This window comes from Onthophagus taurus, chromosome 8 (assembly GCF_036711975.1).
Source record: "Onthophagus taurus isolate NC chromosome 8, IU_Otau_3.0, whole genome shotgun sequence".
Taxonomy (NCBI): domain Eukaryota; kingdom Metazoa; phylum Arthropoda; class Insecta; order Coleoptera; family Scarabaeidae; genus Onthophagus; species Onthophagus taurus.
In genome coordinates this window covers 2,795,672-2,816,963 of record NC_091973.1, presented here as the reverse complement: position 1 = coordinate 2,816,963, position 21,292 = coordinate 2,795,672, and the positions used below count along the sequence as shown (strand labels likewise).

The 21,292-nt window shown below is 26.5% G+C and overlaps 1 protein-coding gene across 2 annotated transcripts; it reads right to left on the bottom strand.

The window, feature by feature from the left end:
- Positions 1 to 5,524: 5,524 nt before the first annotated feature.
- Positions 5,525 to 20,780, bottom strand: LOC111425334 (voltage-dependent calcium channel subunit stolid). 2 transcript variants are annotated; one of them, XM_023059296.2, is made up of 24 exons: positions 20,130 to 20,780; positions 19,575 to 19,656; positions 19,408 to 19,518; positions 15,393 to 15,612; positions 15,208 to 15,339; positions 14,740 to 15,149; positions 14,489 to 14,681; positions 14,274 to 14,410; positions 14,139 to 14,219; positions 13,992 to 14,072; positions 13,867 to 13,941; positions 13,688 to 13,807; positions 13,562 to 13,633; positions 13,223 to 13,364; positions 12,932 to 13,168; positions 12,774 to 12,873; positions 12,604 to 12,636; positions 12,083 to 12,181; positions 11,779 to 12,031; positions 11,472 to 11,723; positions 11,316 to 11,418; positions 10,981 to 11,260; positions 6,912 to 7,110; positions 5,525 to 6,860 (listed from the first exon to the last, which is right to left on the bottom strand). In XM_023059296.2, exons 1-24 carry the CDS (start codon positions 20,231 to 20,233, stop codon positions 6,762 to 6,764), a joined length of 3,615 nt encoding a protein of 1,204 aa, XP_022915064.2. In that variant the 5' UTR covers positions 20,234 to 20,780; the 3' UTR covers positions 5,525 to 6,761. The 2 variants fall into 2 exon arrangements, with proteins under 2 accessions (XP_022915064.2, XP_022915065.2); XM_023059297.2 differs by lacking the exon at positions 12,604 to 12,636 and having other exon boundaries at positions 20,130 to 20,779.
- Between the last annotated feature and the right edge of the window lie 512 nt (positions 20,781 to 21,292).

Sequence of the window (21,292 nt, the reverse complement as noted above, 5' to 3'; positions counted from 1 at the left end):
AAAAAACAATTTAAAGCAAATTTCTTTACTATTTAATGTTTTGAAAATCATTTTTTGGAAACTTCAAATTTTGGAGTTATGATTTTTTGAACTCAACCTTGCTTAATTTTAAACAAAAATCTTAGGATAATTAATTTTGTGTATCTCAAAAACTAAATGAGATATCGTTATGAAATAAAAAACAATTTAAAGCAAATTTCTTTGGTGTTTAATGTTTTGAAGATCATTTTTTGGAAACTTCAAATTTTGGAGTTATGATTTTTTAAACTCAACCTTGCTTAATTTTAATCAAAAATCTTAGGATAATTAATTTTGTGCATCTCAAAAACTAATTGACATATCATTATGAAATAAAAAACAATTTAAAGCAAATTTCTTTACTATTTAATGTTTTGAAAATTATTTTTTGGAAACTTCAAATTTTGGAGTTATAATTTTTTGAACTCAACCTTGCTTAATTTTAATCAAAAATCTTAGGATAATTAATTTTGTGTATCTCAAAAACTAATTGAGATATCATTATGAAATAAAAAACAAATTAAAACAAATTTCTTTGGTGTTTAATGTTTTGAAGATCATTTTTGGGAAACTTCAAATTTTCAAGTTATGACTTTTTGAACTCAACCTTGCTTAAATTTAAACAAAAATCTTAGCATAATTAATTTTGTGTATCTCAAAAACTAATTGAGATATCGTTATGAAATAAAAAACAATTTAAAGCAAATTTCTTTACTATTTAATGTTTTGAAAATCATTTTTTGGAAACTTCAAATTTTGGAGTTATGATTTTTTAAACTCAACCTTGCTTAATTTTAAACAAAAATCTTTGGATAATTAATTTTGTGTATCTCAAAAACTAATTGAGATATCATTATGAAATAAAAAACAATTTAAAGCAAATTTCTTTGGTGTTTAATGTTTTGAAGATCATTTCTTGGAAACTTCAAATTTTTGAGTTATAATTTTTTGAACTCAACCTTGCTTAATTTTAATCAAAAATTTTAGGATAATTAATTTTGTGTATCTCAAAAACTAATTGAGATATCGTTATGAAATAAAAAACAATTTAAAGCAAATTTCTTTGGTGTTTAATGTTTTGAAGATCATTTTTGGGAAACTTCAAATTTTGTAGTTATGATTTTTTGAACTCAACCTTGCTTAATTTTAATCAAAAATCTTAGCATAATTAATTTTGTGTATCTCAAAAACTAATTGAGATATCATTATGAAATAAAAAACAATTTAAAGCAAATTTCTTTGGTGTTTAATGTTTTGAAGATCATTTTTTGGAAACTTCAAATTTTGGAGTTATGATTTTTTAAACTCAATCTTGCTTAATTTTAATCAAAAATCTTAGGATAATTAATTTTGTGTATCTCAACAACTAATTGAGATATCATTATGAAATAAAAAACAATTTAAAGCAAATTTCATTGGTGTAAAATGTTTTGAAGATCATTTTTGGGAAACTTCAAATTTTCAAGTTATGATTTTTTGAACTCAACCTTGTTTAATTTTAAACAAACACCTTAGGATAATTAATTTTGTGTATCTCAAAAACTAATTGAGATATCGTTATGAAATAAAAAACAATTTAAAGCAAATTTCTTTAGTATTTAATGTTTTGAAAATCATTTTTTGGAAACTTCAAATTTTGGAGTTATGATTTTTTGAATTCAACCTTGCTTAATTTTAAATAAAAATCTTAGGAGTATATCTCAAAAACTAATTGAGATATCGTTATAAAATAAAAAACAATTTAAAGCAAATTTCTTTGGTGTTTAATGTTTTTAAGATTATTTATTGGAAACTTCAAATTTACAAATTATGGTTTTTTGAACTCAACCTTGCTTAATGTTAATCAAAAATCTTAGGATAATTAATTTTGTGCATCTCAAAAACTAATTGACATATCATTATGAAATAAAAAACAATTTAAAGCAAATTTCTTTACTATTTAATGTTTTGAAAATTATTTTTTGGAAACTTCAAATTTTGGAGTTATAATTTTTTGAACTCAACCTTGCTTAATTTTAATCAAAAATCTTAGCATAATTAATTTTGTGTATCTCAAAAACTAATCGAGATATCGTTATGAAATAAAAAACAATTTAAAGCAAATTTCTTTGGTGTTTAATGTTTTGAAAATCATTTTTTGGAAACTTCAAATTTTGGAGTTATGATTTTTTGAACTCAACCTTGCTTAATTTTAAACAAAAATCTTAGGATAATTAATTTTGTGTATCTCAAAAACTAATTGAGATATCGTTATGAAATAAAAAACAATTTAAAGCAAATTTCTTTACTATTTAATGTTTTGAAAATCATTTTTTGGAAACTTCAAATTTTGGAGTTATGATTTTTTAAACTCAACCTTGCTTAATTTTAAACAAAAATCTTTGGATAATTAATTTTGTGTATCTCAAAAACTAATTGAGATATCGTTATGAAATAAAAAACAATTTAAAGCAAATTTCTTTGCTGTTTAATGTTTTGAAGATCATTTTTGGGAAACTTCAAATTTTGGAGTTATGACTTTTGAACTCAACCTTGCTTAATTTTAAACAAAAATTTAAGGATAATTAATTTTGTGTATCTCAAAAACTAATTGAGATATCGTTATGAAATAAAAAACAATTTAAAGCAAATTTCTTTGGTGTTTAATGTTTTGAAAATCATTTTTTAGAAACTTCAAATTTTGGAGTTATGATTTTTTGAACTCAATCTTGCTTAATTTTAAACAAAAATCTTAGGAGTATATCTCAAAAACTAATTGAGATATCGTTATAAAATAAAAAACAAATTAAAGCAAATTTCTTTGGTGTTTAATGTTTTGAAGATCATTTTTTGGAAACTTCAAATTTTCAAGTTATGACTTTTTGAACTCAACTTTGCTTAATTTTAAACAAAAATGTAAGGATAATTAATTTTGTGTATCTCAAAAACTAATTGAGATATCGTTATGAAATAAAAAACAATTTAAAGCAAATTTCTTTGATATTTAATGTTTTGAAGATCATTTTTTGGAAACTTCAAATTTTCAAGTTATGACTTATTGAACTCAACCTTGCTTAATTTTAAACAAAAATCTTAGCATAATTAATTTTGTGTATCTCAAAAACTAATCGAGATATCATTATGAAATAAAAAACAATTTAAAGCAAATTTCTTTGGTGTTTAATGTTTTGAAAATCATTTTTTGGAAACTTCAAATTTTGGAGTTATGGTTTTTTGAACTCAACCTTGCTTAATTTTAAACAAAAATCTTAGGATAATTAATTTTGTGTATCTCAAAAACTAATTGAGATATCGTTATGAAATAAAAAACAATTTAAAGCAAATTTCTTTGGTGTTTAATGTTTTGAACATCATTTTTGGGAAACTTCAAATTTTCAAGTTATGATTTTTTGAACTCAACCTTGTTTAATTTTAATCAAAAATCTTAGGAGTATATCTCAAAAACTAATTGAGATATCGTTATAAAATAAAAAACAATTTAAAGCAAATTTCTTTGGTGTTTAATGTTTTGAAGATCATTTTTTGGAAACTTCAAATTTACAAATTATGATTTTTTTAACTCAACCTTGTTTAATTTTAAACAAAAATCTTAGCATAATTAATTTTGTGTATCTCAAAAACTAAATGAGATATCGTTATGAAATAAAAAACAATTTAAAGCAAATTTCTTTGGTGTTTAATGTTTTGAAGATCATTTTTTGGAAACTTCAAATTTTGGAGTTATGATTTTTTAAACTCAACCTTGCTTAATTTTAAACAAAAATCTTAGCATAATTAATTTTGTGTATCTCAAAAACTAATTGAGATATCGTTATGAAATAAAAAACAATTTAAAGCAAATTTCTTTGGTGTTTAATGTTTTTAAAATCATTTTTTGAAAACTTCAAATTTACAAATTATGATTTTTTTAACTCAACCTTGCTTAATTTTAAACAAAAATCTTAGCATAATTAATTTTGTGTATCTCAAAAACTAATTGAGATATCATTATGAAATAAAAAACAATTTAAAGCAAATTTCTTTGGTGTTTAATGTTTTGAAGATCATTTTTTTTAACCGTCAAATTTTGGAGTTATGATTTTTTAAACTCAACCTTGCTTAATTTTAAACAAAAATTTAAGGATAATTAATTTTGTGTATCTCAAAAACTAATTGAGATATCGTTATGAAATATAAAACAATTTAAAGCAAATTTCTTTGGTGTTTAATGTTTTGAAAATCATTTTTTAGAAACTTCAAATTTTGGAGTTATGATTTTTTGAACTCAACCTTGTTTAATTTTAAACAAAAATCTTAGCATAATTAATTTTGTGTATCTCAAAAACTAATTGAGATATCGTTATGAAATAAAAAACAATTTAAAGCAAATTTCTTTAGTATTTAATGTTTTGAAAATCATTTTTTAGAAACTTCAAATTTTGGAGTTATGATTTTTTGAACTCAACCTTGTTTAATTTTAAACAAAAATCTTAGTATAATTAATTTTGTGTATCTCAAAAACTAAATGAGATATCGTTATGAAATAAAATACAATTTAAAGCAAATTTCTTTGGTGTTTAATGTTTTGAAAATCATTTTTTGGAAACTTCAAATTTTTGAGTTATGATTTTTTGAACTCAATCTTGCTTAATTTTAAACAAAAATCTTAGGAGTATATCTCAAAAACTAATTGAGATATCGTTATAAAATAAAAAACAAATTAAAGCAAATTTCTTTGGTGTTTAATGTTTTTAAGATTATTTATTGAAAACTTCAAATTTACAAATTATGGTTTTTTGATCTCAACCTTGCTTAATGTTAATAAAAAAACTTAGGATACTTAATTTTGTGCATCTCAAAAACTAATTGAGATATCGTTATGAAATAAAAAATAATTTAAAGCAAATTTCTTTACTATTTAATGTTTTGAAAATCATTTTTTGGAAACTTCAAATTTTGGAGTTATGATTTTTTGAACTCAACCTTGCTTAATTTTAATAAAAAATCTTAGGATAATTAATTTTGTGCATCTCAAAAACTAATTGAGATATCATTATGAAATAACAAACAATTTAAAGCAAATTTCTTTGGTGTTTAATGTTTTGAAGATCATTTTTTTTAACCGTCAAATTTTGGAGTTATGATTTTTTAAACTCAATCTTGCTTAATTTTAATCAAAAATCTTAGGATAATTAATTTTGTGTATCTCAAAAACTAATTGAGATATCATTATGAAATAAAAAACAATTTAAAGCAAATTTCTTTGGTGTTTAATGTTTTGAAGATCATTTTTTGGAATCTTCAAATTTATAAATTATGATTTTTTGAACTCAACCTTGCTTAATTTTAAACAAAAATTTTACGATAATTAATTTTGTGTATCTCAAAAACTAATTGAGATATCATTATGAAATAAAAAACAATTTATTATAAAAAGCAAATTTTCAAGATTTATTTTTAATTTATTGTGAAAGGATCGCGAGGTTGGTATAAAAATAATAATGATGGAATGAAATAAAAACGCATATAAATATAGTATAATTTAATTAAATCTATGCAATTTGTTTTAGATAAGAGTGTAATAGGTCTATTACGACAATATACGTAATAACCGATGTACAAGATAAAGAGAAAACGATAAGGCATAAAAACTGTTTCCAGCGACCGGAAAAAATCAATATATATTTTTTAAACGCTAACATCTTTTCTACAATTTTACATAACTTACAATTTATTATTTGTTTATTGGAAGACTCGGTTTTAGCGTTATAACGTAGTTACATTTTTCCATTGATATGGTCTATCTTAAAAATTGATGTATCAAACTTACTATATTGTAGGATCATCATCATCATATTTTTTCTTCTCATTTTTAGTTTATCTCCGGTAAATTTAATGTTATACTTAAGCCCAAAGCTTAAATTACAGTTAGAGTTACATTTCATGTTTTTTTTAAATAGGAAGTTGGAAGTATAACGCGACTTCCAAAAACCCTCAACGAGTATGTATACATATTGAACCTAAACGTATTTTATTTACTGTTTGAATATTTTGTTCACACGGTATATTATCCAATTGGCGGTTTGAGAACTCGACGCTGTTCGCAATAGTAGTGAAGCTATTTAAATAGCTAAAAGAGATTTAATTCACTACTATGCCCGAAGGAAAAAGGGAAGGGGATCTTACAGTTTTAAGTTTTTTTCTTTTAACTAGTTTTGTTAATTACGCACAAAGCCACGATATGTACATTGACGTCAAAACTTCAACCTATATACATATATAACGGGTGTATAATCTATACAATATGATCGCGTGAATGTATATATATGTATATACGTGTGTATACTGTCCTTTTTTCATCTTTATTATTATAATAATAATTATATTTTTTTTTTGATAAATTTTTTTTGTCAGATTTTCGAAAGTCTTTTTTGTCAACCTAAGTAGTTATTGTCATCACTGTGTTTTACCCTTTCACATTTATCTCTAATAGTGGCCGCTTAACAACACATCGGTTTATGCTTGATATGTACAAAATACGCTGAAAAAGAAAAACGACACTTATCAAATATAAATTATATAAAAAACTTTAACTAGAGTTACAAATATTTGAAGATACTTTTTTTTAAATATACTTTCTGTATTACATTTTTTTTAATTATTTTTTTCTTTCTTACAACTTTTTTTTTATTATTCTTTTAAAATTTTCGTCACGCAACTTTCTCAGGTCACGCCAACAGAACGTACGACTCTTCTATAGTAAATCACGACAGGATTAAATATAACGTTATTGTTAACGTTGTAAACACGCCGAATGCCGACGTTACACGCGATACTGAACCGCAAAGAGAAATTTCAATCTCCTGCAAATAAATAAAATGTAAAAAAATAATAATAAAATACTTCTCGATTACCTCCGGATGATAATTAATACACTTTGGTGGGCGCCTTCTGTACAAACTCTCTTTAGGTTTATGTAAACACCTTCCATTACCATTATCATAAATTAATTCTTGAGGCGTAATACTTAATTGTTTACTACCACATGGGCACAATGTATCCACAACAAGCAATATTAAATTACTATGTGGTACTTTTTGTACACTAAATGGTCTAAAACAAAAAAATAAATTTAATTAAATCAAAAATACTTCCCAAGCAATACTTAATATAGAGATATTAACATCGTATATCTGGGGCAAACACTTTAAAGTTGAACAAAAAGATGAATTATTGATTGCCAGAAGGAGATTAATTAAGAAGCGATTTACTTTATTTAATAATTGATGAAAACTGCAACTTCAAATATTGTTTTCTCAAAAACTAAAAGTTATTTTTTAAAACGGGTTGGTTCATTAAAAAGAGGACACTTTCATTAACACTTTGGGAAATTTTCAAACTCATATTCCAAGAAATGGATTTTATACGAGTTTTTAAATCTTAATCGGCGAAAATTGCAAAATTCGGTCATTTCAAAAATTTATTTCTCAATAACTAAAAGCGATTTTTCAAAACGGCTTTTTGCATTAAAAAGAGGATACTTTAATTAATAATTGGTGATATTTCCTCAAGGATCCTTCAAGAAATAAATTTTATAGCGAATTTTGAAGATTATCGATGAATTGCAACATCGAACATTTTATCAAATTATTGTTTTCTCAAAAATTAAAAGTTATTTTTCAAAACGTGTTGGTTCATTAAAAAGAGGACACTTTTATTAACACTTTGGGAAATTTTTATATTCATATTCCAAGAAATGGATTTTATACGAATTTTTAAAATTTAATCGGCGAAAATTGCAAAATTCGATCATTTCAAAAATTTATTTCTCAATAACTAAAAGAGATTTTTCAAAACGGCTTTTTGCATTAAAAAGAGGATACTTTAATTAATAATTGGTGATATTTCCATAAGAATCCTTCAAGAAATAAATTTTATAGCGAATTTTGAAAATTATCGATGAAAATTGCAACATCGAACATTTTATCAAATTATTGTTTTCTCAAAAACTAAAAGTTATTTTTCAAAACGGGTTGGTTTATTGAAAAGAGGACACTTTTATTAACACTTTGGGAAATTTTTATATTCATATTCCAAGAAATGGATTTTATACGAATTTTTAAAACTTAATCGGCGAAAATTGCAAAATTCCATAATTTCAAAAATTTATTTCTCAATAACTAAAAGCGATTTTTCAAAACGGCTTTTTGCATTAAAAAGAGGATACTTTAATTAATAATTGGTGATATTTCCTCAAGGATCCTTCAAGAAATAAATTTTATAGCGAATTTTGAAGATTATCGATGAATTGCAACATCGAACATTTTATCAAATTATTGTTTTCTCAAAAATTAAAAGTTATTTTTCAAAACGGGTTGGTTCATTGAAAAGAGGACACTTTCATTAACACTTTGGTAAATTTTCATACTCATATTCAAAGAAATGGATTTTATACGAATTTTTAAAACTTAATCGGCGAAAATTGCAAAATTCCATAATTTCAAAAATTTATTTCTCAATAACTAAAAGCGATTTTTCAAAACGGCTTTTTGCATTAAAAAGAGGATACTTTAATTAATAATTGGTGATATTTCCTCAAGGATCCTTCAAGAAATAAATTTTATAGCGAATTTTGAAGATTATCGATGAATTGCAACATCGAACATTTTATCAAATTATTGTTTTCTCAAAAATTAAAAGTTATTTTTCAAAACGTGTTGGTTCATTAAAAAGAGGACACTTTTATTAACACTTTGGGAAATTTTCATACTCATATTCCAAGAAATGGATTTTATACGAATTTTTAAAACTTAATCGGCGAAAATTGCAAAATTCGGTCATTTCAAAACTTTATTTCTCAATAACTAAAAGAGATTTTTCAAAACGGCTTTTTGCATTAAAAAGAGGATACTTTAATTAATAATTGGTGATATTTCCATAAGAATCCTTCAAGAAATAAATTTTATAGCGAATTTTGAAAATTATCGATGAAAATTGCAACATCGAACATTTTATCAAATTATTGTTTTCTCAAAAATTAAAAGTTATTTTTCAAAACGTGTTGGTTCATTAAAAAGAGGACACTTTTATTAACACTTTGGGAAATTTTTATATTCATATTCCAAGAAATGGATTTTATACGAATTTTTAAAATTTAATCGGCGAAAATTGCAAAATTCGATCATTTCAAAAATTTATTTCTCAATAACTAAAAGCGCTTTTTCAAAACGGCTTTTTGCATTAGAAAGAGGATACTTTAATTAATAATTGGTGATATTTCCTCAAGGATCCTTCAAGAAATAAATTTTATAGCGAATTTTGAAGATTATCGATGAATTGCAACATCGAACATTTTATCAAATTATTGTTTTCTCAAAAATTAAAAGTTATTTTTCAAAACGGGTTGGTTCATTGAAAAGAGGACACTTTCATTAACACTTTGGTAAATTTTCATACTCATATTCAAAGAAATGGATTTTATACGAATTTTTAAAACTTAATCGGCGAAAATTGCAAAATTCCATAATTTCAAAAATTTATTTCTCAATAACTAAAAGCGATTTTTCAAAACGGCTTTTTGCATTAAAAAGAGGATACTTTAATTAATAATTGGTGATATTTCCTCAAGGATCCTTCAAGAAATAAATTTTATAGCGAATTTTGAAGATTATCGATGAATTGCAACATCGAACATTTTATCAAATTATTGTTTTCTCAAAAATTAAAAGTTATTTTTCAAAACGTGTTGGTTCATTAAAAAGAGGACACTTTTATTAACACTTTGGGAAATTTTCATACTCATATTCCAAGAAATGGATTTTATACGAATTTTTAAAACTTAATCGGCGAAAATTGCAAAATTCGGTCATTTCAAAACTTTATTTCTCAATAACTAAAAGAGATTTTTCAAAACGGCTTTTTGCATTAAAAAGAGGATACTTTAATTAATAATTGGTGATATTTCCATAAGAATCCTTCAAGAAATAAATTTTATAGCGAATTTTGAAAATTATCGATGAAAATTGCAACATCGAACATTTTATCAAATTATTGTTTTCTCAAAAACTAAAAGTTATTTTTCAAAACGGGTTGGTTCATTGAAAAGAGGACACTTTTATTAACACTTTGGGAAATTTTTATATTCATATTCCAAGAAATGGATTTTATACGAATTTTTAAAACTTAATCGGCGAAAATTGCAAAATTCCATAATTTCAAAAATTTATTTCTCAATAACTAAAAGCGATTTTTCAAAACGGCTTTTTGCATTAAAAAGAGGATACTTTAATTAATAATTGGTGATATTTCCTCAAGGATCCTTCAAGAAATTAATTTTATAGCGAATTTTGAAAATTATCGATGAAAATTGCAACATCGAAAATTTAATCAAAACTTCAAATATTGTTTTCTCAAAAACTAAAAGTTATTTGTTAAAACGTGTTGGTTCATTGGAAAGAGGACACTTTCATTAACACGTTGGCAAATTTTCAAACTCATATTCCAAGAAATGGATTTTATACGAATTTTTAAATCTTAATCGGCGAAAATTGCAAAACTCAAGAAATAAAAGCGATTTTTCAAAACGGCTTTTTGCATTAAAAAAAGGATACTTTAATTAATAATCGAAAGTGATAACAGCGACAGTTCTGTTAATAATGAATGTGATGATGTAGAGGAGCTTGTTCAGAACAAAACACATCAGTTGATTCTGATGCTATTAAATGTTGAGAAGGCTTACAACTCCGTCTGGAAAGATGGCCTGTTTGCAAAAATGATCAAAGCCAGCCTGGGAAGGGAACCTAGGCATCCTTTCTGAAGATAAGGTACTTCCAGGAGAAAATGACAAGAATAAAAATAGTCTGGCACAAAGATCTCCACTATGTAATATATCCTAAATAATATATGTGTACACGATATCTCGACTATGACGGCAAAAACCAAGATGGAAGTTCTTTAAGAAATTTTTTATATCATAATATTTACCTTTCACATCCTGTTACATGACAATTAGTTAATTTTCCTTTCAACGGATTGCTTTGTCCACTAGTATTTAATCTATCAGGTTGCAACACGTACAAATCAACTTTCCTATCGCACGGTCGGACGGTATCTTCACTTCTATCCATGTTATCCATTTGTGCGTCATTATCCGATATGTAAGTTGGACCATTTGAAATTGTATAATGTGTATGACCGATATCGGATTCATCCACAATATCGTCCGGTCGATATATATCATCGGGATCATAATCGAGATATGCATCTTAAAATTAATTAGTATTAAATTTATTTGGATTTTTGGTTTGATTCGGATTTACCTGGGTCTTGAGTATATGATATGGCTATTCCTTGTACGTAATGTATAATACCAGCCCAAAAAGTTAGGAAGTTTGTTAACCAGATATTTAGGAACGATGCTTTCTAATAAATAGTTATAATTAATTATTGGAGATTTAAAAAAAATAAAAATTTACTTTAATTGGTGTTGCAGATCCGCTGAAATAATCGCGTTTGCTAGCGCAGCTTCCTTGGTAATCATAAACAGTAACCTTATTATAAATTCTATCTTGAACTAAAGAATCCATAATGGTCCCATCGATGTGCCCAAAAAATACTCCGGTATGTTCAGAATTTTCAGAAATAATAATGAACCCATTATTATCTAAGATATAACAATCCAATTCAGTACTGGCACAAGTTTTGCGACAAGCAGAAGGACCGGTGCACTAAAAAATGATACTTTCATTCCATATAATTCGCTTTTTGGCACAATTTATTTACCGCGGAAGTAATGTTAATAAAATGGGAAGCCAAAGTGCTGTGTTGATATTGCAACCCAACAACAGCAGCCGGAGCTCGATGACCACCGTGTTCAACAAAAACCGCGTGAGTGGCTGTTACTAAAGACTTAGAGGTTGCTTTGACATCGAAAGGTACGGAAAAGACAAAACTTTCAGGTTCAATCGCGTGCTGATCAACCGCTCTTTTGTACCAAACTTCATCTATCGCTCTTACATTACTTTGACTAAAATGTCTAATACAACAAAAATTATATTTGAATAATTCAGATACAATTCAATCTCACTGTTGGTTTTGTTCCGGTGGAGTATGATCCGTCCATCGTAATAATCCACTTCTTGTAGCAACGAACGATAGCGTTAATCCGAACATATGGAAGCCTTGACTGTAAATAAAACTAGATTAGAACGGAACGATTAAATCGGAAACAAATGATTATGTAATCCTCTTTTTGTCAAGCTGTCTGAAGAAACTTAATTCATGATTTTATGATATATGCCATTTCTTTATACAAGGAGACCTGGATCTGGATCGTTGAAATGCTGTTTTAATAATAACATGTTTTAATATAATTATTTATACTTACATCTCCTGCGTGCTTATTAAAAATGATTTAAACACGACGAAAAATATGTTTTACATGATTTCTTTGGTGAATTAATCAAAAATATGGTAAAAGTTGAAATCATGTAAAAAACACTCATGCCGAGCAATAAAACATGATTGTGCTCGAATTAAAACGAATATTTTTTAGACAAACAAATAAAAAAGTCATATGTTACAACAAATACCCGTAAATAACTTTACCTTTGCAATAAAACCAAAAGTGTTGCAATCGGGCTAATGTGCAAAGATACATAATTAATTAATTAATTAATAGTTCGTTATTAAACATAGAATTGTGCTTCAACACTATCTATCCATGCACTACATTTTTTGGAAAAACATTTGTTCTAAACTAAACATTTAATACTTACTGATTATTTTCTTCAGTGTAAGGTGGTCTCGAAGCATGTCTTTCTAATTCTTCAGTAACCATTGCATCCAACACCAGCGATTGCAACAAAGTTTTATCGCCTACAATAAATCCCTGTTTTATTCCAATTTCAAAATTTTCAATAAATCTAAAACATACAATAATACGCATCTTTATCTTGTTTATTAGTTGGATGGTAATGATCCCTTTGCGATGGCGATCTTGGTCTTAAAGACATCCATTTCCACCCCGGCCTTCTACTTCTTGAAAGAAAATGAAGAACTCGTTCTTCAGCTGTACTAAATCCTTGATCGCCACCAGATGGCCCATTTGTATATTCACAATAAACCCAATCTGGATGAACTTTCCAATTATTTCCTTTGAAATATTCTTCAACTATAATCATAAATCACATTAACAACCACATTTTTATATCTTAACTTTATTTACCATTCTTCTGACTTCTTTTTACTTCTTGTTCAGCTCTTAATTGATACATTCCATAACCTTCCGGAATTGCCAACCCCAAAGAAAATGGTGTTCCTTCAATGGGGTTGTAAAAATATTTATGGCGACGTGTTGTAACTCGTCTCTATAAATAAATTAATTTATTAATAAAAGTATTGCTTAATATATATATATATTTCAAAAATTTATTTCTCAAGAACTGCAAGTATGCAACCAAATATTCAAATCGTGTATTGTAATACCAGTACTGTAATATTAGTTGCATACTTGCAATGATGACGTCGGGTATGATAATTATATATTAAAAAAAAAATTACTCACCATATTATCATAATGAATTTTCACTGTTAACTCGGTCTCGCCTTCTTTTTGATCAATCATATCGTGTCTTAACTAAAAAATAAATTAAATTAATAAATAATTTTGATCAATATTATTCTTGGTTACCTCAAGAAGTGCCGAGTGATTCTCTCTAGGCCCATTTTCCGCTTCGACTAGCTCTAACTCGGATAAATCAACAGTAACGTAAGTCGGTTCTAAAGTGCTTTCGTACTGTCTATTTCCGTACTAAAAATTAATAAGGTTTTTGCAAAATTTTTTTAGAGAAAAAAATGATTAATATTTACCAAGGGCCTAACATCTGGGTGATACAAAACGTGCCCGTTGTTGTTTACGATAAAAGAGTAACCGTTTACACCCAACTAAAAAAATAATTAATTAATAATTAATTTAGAAAAATTTTTTGTATTACTTTATATGGAGGCACGAGTTTCTTAATTTGTTCCACAGAAACGTCCGTTCCAACTACTCCTAAGATATTAGCAGCGCGCATCTTAAAACAAATAAATTTTTTTTGTAATTTTTAAATTTTAATTAATAATTTATAATAAATAAGTACCGAATGATTTCTTCTATCGAAAACAGGCGTTGTGACAGATGTCATTAGTTGTCCTTGATTTCCACCACCTAAACTATCCTTCTAAAAGAAAATTTTTTATTAATTTTTTAATTTAACTTCAAAACTACAACTTACTCTTCCTCCAACGTAAGCAGACGTCCATTGAATGGGATGATCGTTTTGATACATAACAACAGGTCGAGCCATGACTTCAATGTAACGCAACACTTGCTGCTTTGCCTCATCAGGTTTCGACACTCGTGTGTAGTAACCTATATAAAAGATACATTAAAAAAGCGTCAGTTTAACTTTTCGTTAATAAATGAATAATAATTGGCGATTGAGACGACCTTTATTGCTACAAGCCATCCAATGCAGATCTTCAACGCTCGCACTTTCAGATCCAACCAAATAGGTAAAAATCCTGACTGGTTTATGTGGCCAATTGTACTTCTTGAACAATTCTTTATGTTTTGAGGAAGCTTCAGTGGTGATTAACATTATAGCTTGGTTGCATTGACATCCTTGTCCTGTTCTATTATACTAATTAAAAAAATACAATTAATTAACTTAAATCGTTTAAAATTTTATTTTGACTCACTTTGTGCAAAATTTCAAATCCTTTAATTAAAGCGTTAGTAAAATCTTGTTTATCAATGTCATCGGCTCGAAGACTTTTTATAGATTCCCTCAACCAACGTTTATTTTCATTGTTGGCTTGCACCAAAACATCTTGGAAACACCGAACGCTTTCTTCGGCGATTTCGGAAAATTTGAAAATATTTACGAAATCATCGTTAGTTAACGTGTCTAAAATAGCCGTAACTATTGCGTCTGTTATTGCCAAATGTCTTCCACTAGATGCCGTTAATGAATCCACTAAAATTACGATGTCTTTTGGCGATGTTGCTGCTGTAACATACCAAGCAGTGCGGCGAAAATCATAAACATTTCTATCTTCGGAAGAGCGTTGCCAAGCAGTAGACATTTCTTCTGGTGGCCAAGCGATGGCTAAAATGAAATAACCAAAATTTATTAATTTTATTACTATGTAAAGATGAAGTGTTACCAGGATATCTTCTTAAATAACCGGAAGAACTTCCGAAATATTGCCATGATAAAGATGGATCATCTTCGTAATTATTAACAAATAACGGATCTAAATGTTCAGAACGTTGAATTGAATTAATCACATCAGGATCTAAAAATTAAAACGGTTACAAAACGAACACATTTTTCTTCACAATTTTTTACCTGATTCATGAATATCACTTGGAATAAGAACCGAACTAAACGAAGTGTTTACTGGTAAATAATCAAAATGAGGATTTGCCGTCAACATCATCTCCCTCGAACCATCAGCTGGTTTTCCATCGTGCCCGAAAATATTTAACTTTTTTGCATTGAAATATTTTATGTTTCCATTATCATTTTGAGGTGTTAATGCAATTTGTTCGGCAGAATCCATAATTCGCTTTAAATCAAACAAAAGTAGTGTCATAAAAGAATGTAACAATTCATTAATACTTTTTTTTAAAGAATTTGAGAAAAATCTTGTTATATTTAAAAATTAATATCTCAAAAACTAAGAGGTATTTTAAAAATCTGTTTCGTCCATTGGAAAACTTATGATTTGTATAATAAATGCTGATAATTTCATAACGATGTGTTAAATTTACGATTTTTTGAAAATGATTATTTATGCTAAAATGCCTTATTACGTTTAAAGATTAATATCTCAAAAACTAAAAGATTTTTTAAAAATATGTTTCGGTCATTGGAAAGGTTATAATTTGTATAATAAAAGCTGATAATTTCATAACGATGTGTTAAATCTACGATTTATTACGATTTTTTGAAAATGATTATTTATGCTAAAATGCCTTATTACGTTTAAAGATTAATATCTCAAAAAGTAAAAGATATTTTAAAAATACGTTTCGGTCATTGGAAAGCTTATGATTTGTATAATAAATGCTGATAATTTCATAACGATGTGTTAAATTTACGATTTTATACGATTTTTTGAAAATGATTATTTATGCTAAATGCCTTATTACGTTTAAAGATTAATATCTCAAAAACTACAAGATATTTTAAAAATCCGTTTCGGTCATTGGAAAGGTTATAATTTGTATAATAAACGCTGATAATTTCATAACGATGTGTTAAATCTACGATTTATTACGATTTTTTGAAAATGATTATTTATGCTAAAATGCCTTATAACGTTTAAAGATTAATATCTCAAAAACTAAAAGATATTTTAAAAATCTGTTTCGGTCATTGGAAAGCTTATGATTTGTATAGTAAATGCTGAGGATTTCATAAGGATGTGTTAAATTTACGATTAATTACGATTTTTTGAAAATGATTATTTATGCTAAAATGTCTTATTACGTTTAAAGATTAATATCTCAAAAACTAAGAGATATTTTAAAAATCCGTTTCGGTTATTGGAAAGCTTATGATTTGTATAATAAATGCTGATAATTTCATAACGATGTGTTAAATCTACGATTTATTACGATTTTTTGAAAATGATTATTTATGCTAAAATGCCTTATTACGTTTAAAGATTAATATCTCAAAAACTAAGAGATATTTTACAAATCCGTTTCTGTCATTGGAAAGCTTATGATTTGTATAATAAATGCTGATAATTTCATAACGATGTGTTAAATTTACGATTTATTACGATTTTTTGAAAATGACTATGCTAAAATGTCTTATTACGTTTAAAGATTAATATCTCAAAAACTAAGAGATATTTTAAAAATCCGTTTCGGTCATTGGAAAGCTTATGATTTGTATAGTAAATGCTGAGGATTTCATAACGATGTGTTAAATTTACGATTTTTTGAAAATGATTATTTATGCTAAAATGCCTTACTACGTTTAAAGATTAATATCTCAAAAACTAAGAGATATTTTCAAAATCCGTTTCGGTCATTGGAAAGCTTATGATTTGTATAATAAATGCTGATAATTTCATAACGATGTGTTAAATTTACGATTTATTACGATTTTTTGAAAATGACTATTTATGCTAAAATGCCTTATTACGTTTAAAGATTAATATCTCAAAAACTAAAAGATATTTTAAAAATCCGTTTCCGTCATTGGAAAGCTTATGATTTGTATAATAAATGCTGATAATTTCATAACGATGTGTTAAATCTACGATTTATTACGATTTTTTGAAAATGATTATTTATCTAAGATGTCTTATTACGTTTAAAGATTAATATCTCAAAAACTAAAAGATATTTTAAAAATCTGTTTCGGTCATTGGAAAGCTTATGATTTGTATAATAAATGCTGATAATTTCATAACGATGTGTTAAATTTACGATTTATTACGATTTTTTGAAAATGTTTATATGCTAAAATGCCTTACTACGTTTAAAGATTAATATCTCAAAAACTAAGAGATATTTTAAAAATCCGTTTCGGTCATTGGAAAGCTTATGATTTGTATAATAAATGCTGATAATTTCATAACGATGTGTTAAATTTACGATTTATTACGATTTTTTGAAAATGACTATTTATGCTAAAATGCCTTATTACGTTTAAAGATTAATATCTCAAAAACTAAGAGATATTTTAAACATCCGTTTCGGTCATTGGAAAGCTTATGATTTGTATAGTAAATGCTGAGGATTTCATAACGATGTGTTAAATTTACGATTTTTTGAAAATGATTATTTATGCTAAAATGCCTTACTACGTTTAAAGATTAATATCTCAAAAACTAAGAGATATTTTCAAAATCCGTTTCGGTCATTGGAAAGCTTATGATTTGTATAATAAATGTTGATAATTTCATAACGATGTGTTAAATTTACGATTTATTACGATTTTTTGAAAATGACTATTTATGCTAAAATGCCTTATTACGTTTAAAGATTAATATCTCAAAAACTAAAAGATATTTTAAAAATCCGTTTCCGTCATTGGAAAGCTTATGATTTGTATAATAAATGCTGATAATTTCATAACGATGTGTTAAATCTACGATTTATTACGATTTTTTGAAAATGATTATTTATGCTAAAATGTCTTATTACGTTTAAAGATTAATATCTCAAAAACTAAAAGATATTTTAAAAATCTGTTTCGGTCATTGGAAAGCTTATGATTTGTATAATAAATGCTGATAATTTCATAACGATGTGTTAAATTTACGATTTATTACGATTTTTTGAAAATGTTTATATGCTAAAATGCCTTACTACGTTTAAAGATTAATATCTCAAAAACTAAGAGATATTTTAAAAATCCGTTTCGGTCATTGGAAAGCTTATGATTTGTATAATAAAAGCTGATAATTTCATAACGATGTGTTAAATTTACGATTTATTACGATTTTTTGAAAATGATTATTTATGCTAAAATGCCTTATTACGTTTAAAGATTAATATCTCAAAAACTAAGAGATATTTTAAAAATCCGTTTCGGTCATTGGAAAGCTTATGATTTGTATAATAAATGCTGATAATTTCATAACGATGTGTTAAATTTACGATTTATTACGATTTTTTGAAAATGTTTATATGCTAAAATGCCTTACTACGTTTAAAGATTAATATCTCAAAAACTAAAAGATATTTTAAAAATCCGTTTCGGTCATTGGAAAGCTTATGATTTGTATAATAAATGCTGATAATTTCATAACGATGTGTTAAATTTACGATTTATTACGATTTTTTGAAAATGTTTATATGCTAAAATGCCTTACTACGTTTAAAGATTAATATCTCAAAAACTAAGAGATATTTTAAAAATACGTTTCGGTCATTGGAAAGCTTATGATTTGTATAATAAATGCTGATAATTTCATAACGATGTGTTAAATCTACGATTTATTACGATTTTTTGAAAATGATTATTTATGCTAAAATGCCTTATTACGTTTAAAGATTAATATCTCAAAAAGTAAAAGATATTTTAAAAATCCGTTTCGGTCATTGGAAAGCTTATGATTTGTATAATAAATGCTGATAATTTCATAACGATGTGTTAAATTTACGATTTATTACGATTTTTTGAAAATGATTATTTATGCTATAATGCCTTATTACGTTTAAAGATTAATATCTCAAAAACTAAGAGATATTTTAAAAATCCGCTTCGGTCATTGGAAAGCTTATGATTTGTATAATAAATGCTGATAATTCCATAACGATGTGTTAAATTTACATATAAAAATTTATGAAAGCTACGATTTACGTTTTTTTGAAAATTTCTAAAATTATTTTCTTACCATCACTGCACTCATCTTAAAGTCCATCATGTTCTTGACTTCAGCTGCCATTTCCCGGATAAGCAATAACCCATCTTTTCTTTCTATATCCAATTCAACTTCATGATATTTCTAATAATGATGAAAGAAATTAATAAGTAGATTACTTTTTAATAAATATTATTTACTCTTTGCAATTCGTTCATTCTTGTCAGTTGCCTGCCGTATTCCCAGAGGTCGACACCAAACTTTAACGCCCAATTTTTTACTCTAAAACGAGAACATCTTAGTTCAGAAAATAGAAAAATTATTGATATTAAATTATTAAAAAAATTAAATAAAAAAGTTTCTGTCTAATTGACCATCTTCAGGAGTAATTATAAAGATTGGGTTGGGTCAAAACGTTATTTATTACAATTATGATTAAAAATATGGAATTTAATTGATCGAAGTAAAGATTAATATTGATTATAACAAAACCTGTTGAAATTTATAAAAAATTTTAATTTGTGTTTTAGTTTGATAAATCATTGAAATCGTCAAATCCACTTAAATGGCCAATTACTTACTCTCCATATGAGTATTATAATTTAACGTTAGATCGATCGATACCTTTACCGTACCTGCCATAGTCGTAAGGAATTAGCAGCTTAACGCAACCTTAGATTTCCGATTCTTAGAGTAACGAAATTGTCCAAAATATTTTTTGGATAATAATTACTAATAAAAAAATGAATGCTTACTCGTTATGAGGAATGTCTTCGTCCTGTTCCAAAGTAACCGGCAACACAAGCATTGAGACGAGCAGGAAAATAACTAGAATCGGGATTTTAAAAACCCTCGACATTTTTTACACGAATTTTCCCTTTATCAAATCACATTCCTATTTTACATTTAAATATGTTTCCTTGATAACAGTTCGGCAGAAAAGGGGGGCTGCTTTTCTACTGGACCTTTGAAGTCGATCGATCGCCCACCGGTTAAAAAATAGCCGGGGAACTCACCCCCCGGAAAAACCGGGCCCCCGAAATCCGTACGGAAAACCGGGTATACGCGTGTTAACGGTTCCGGGAAAATAAGTGGAAACCGGAGCCGTCGCGGTTCTCCGAACGCGTTCGAGTACACACCCGACTTCCTAAATCTATTTTTAGGACGAGGTAACGTAGTAGCTTGCGCAATGAAACCGCCACCACTTCAGTTTTCCCGAATGGTGTCGCTACCGTACAACAACCCCTTGCGACGCCACTGCGAACATCCCCGAATTACCGAATCAAACATTTTCACCGACTTATTAAAAACCCACATCAACATGGATCATGATGAGAAATTGATTCTAATCCGCGAGGAAAATTGATGGGAAAACGTTTACTGAACAACCCCTTGATATCATCTCACTATGGAAAACCCCCACTTTTACGTTTTAACCCGAAGTTACGCGACGACGCGCGCAACCCTTACAGCTATTTATCGATTTACTACATCTAACATCTTCTTATTACTATAACTCTTTTTTTATTTTGTTCTTATATTTTTATTAAAATTTAACAAATAAAGTTCATGAGAACGATATATTTTAATTTATTTATATATATATAAAATTTATTTATTTTTTGGGTCAACAAGTAAAAGCTTTTAAAATATCACACTATTGATTTAAATCAACAATAATATTTTTTTAATTTTTTTATAATATATATAAAATTATATAAAAATTTGTATTATAATAATAATAATTTTATAATATATATAAAAATTTATATTATAATAATAATAATTTTATATTATATATAAAATTTTATAAAAATTTATATTACAATAATAATAATTTTATATTATATATTTTATTTTATATTACAATTAAATTTAATTAATTTTAAAGCCGCATAAGATCTCCTAATGTAATAAT

What these genes read in the sequence shown, in the direction of transcription:
- LOC111425334 (XM_023059296.2), bottom strand. Translation starts at nt 20,233, where the DNA reads ATGTCGAGGGTTTTTAAAATCCCGATTCTAGTTATTTTCCTGCTCGTC. An exon ending in AACTCGTGCCTCCATATAAA is followed by an intron (nt 13,942 to 13,991) that starts GTAATACAAAAA and finishes TTATTTTTTTAG; the next exon opens with TTGGGTGTAAACGGTTACTC. An exon ending in ACCCAGATGTTAGGCCCTTG is followed by an intron (nt 13,808 to 13,866) that starts GTAAATATTAAT and finishes ATTAATTTTTAG; the next exon opens with TACGGAAATAGACAGTACGA.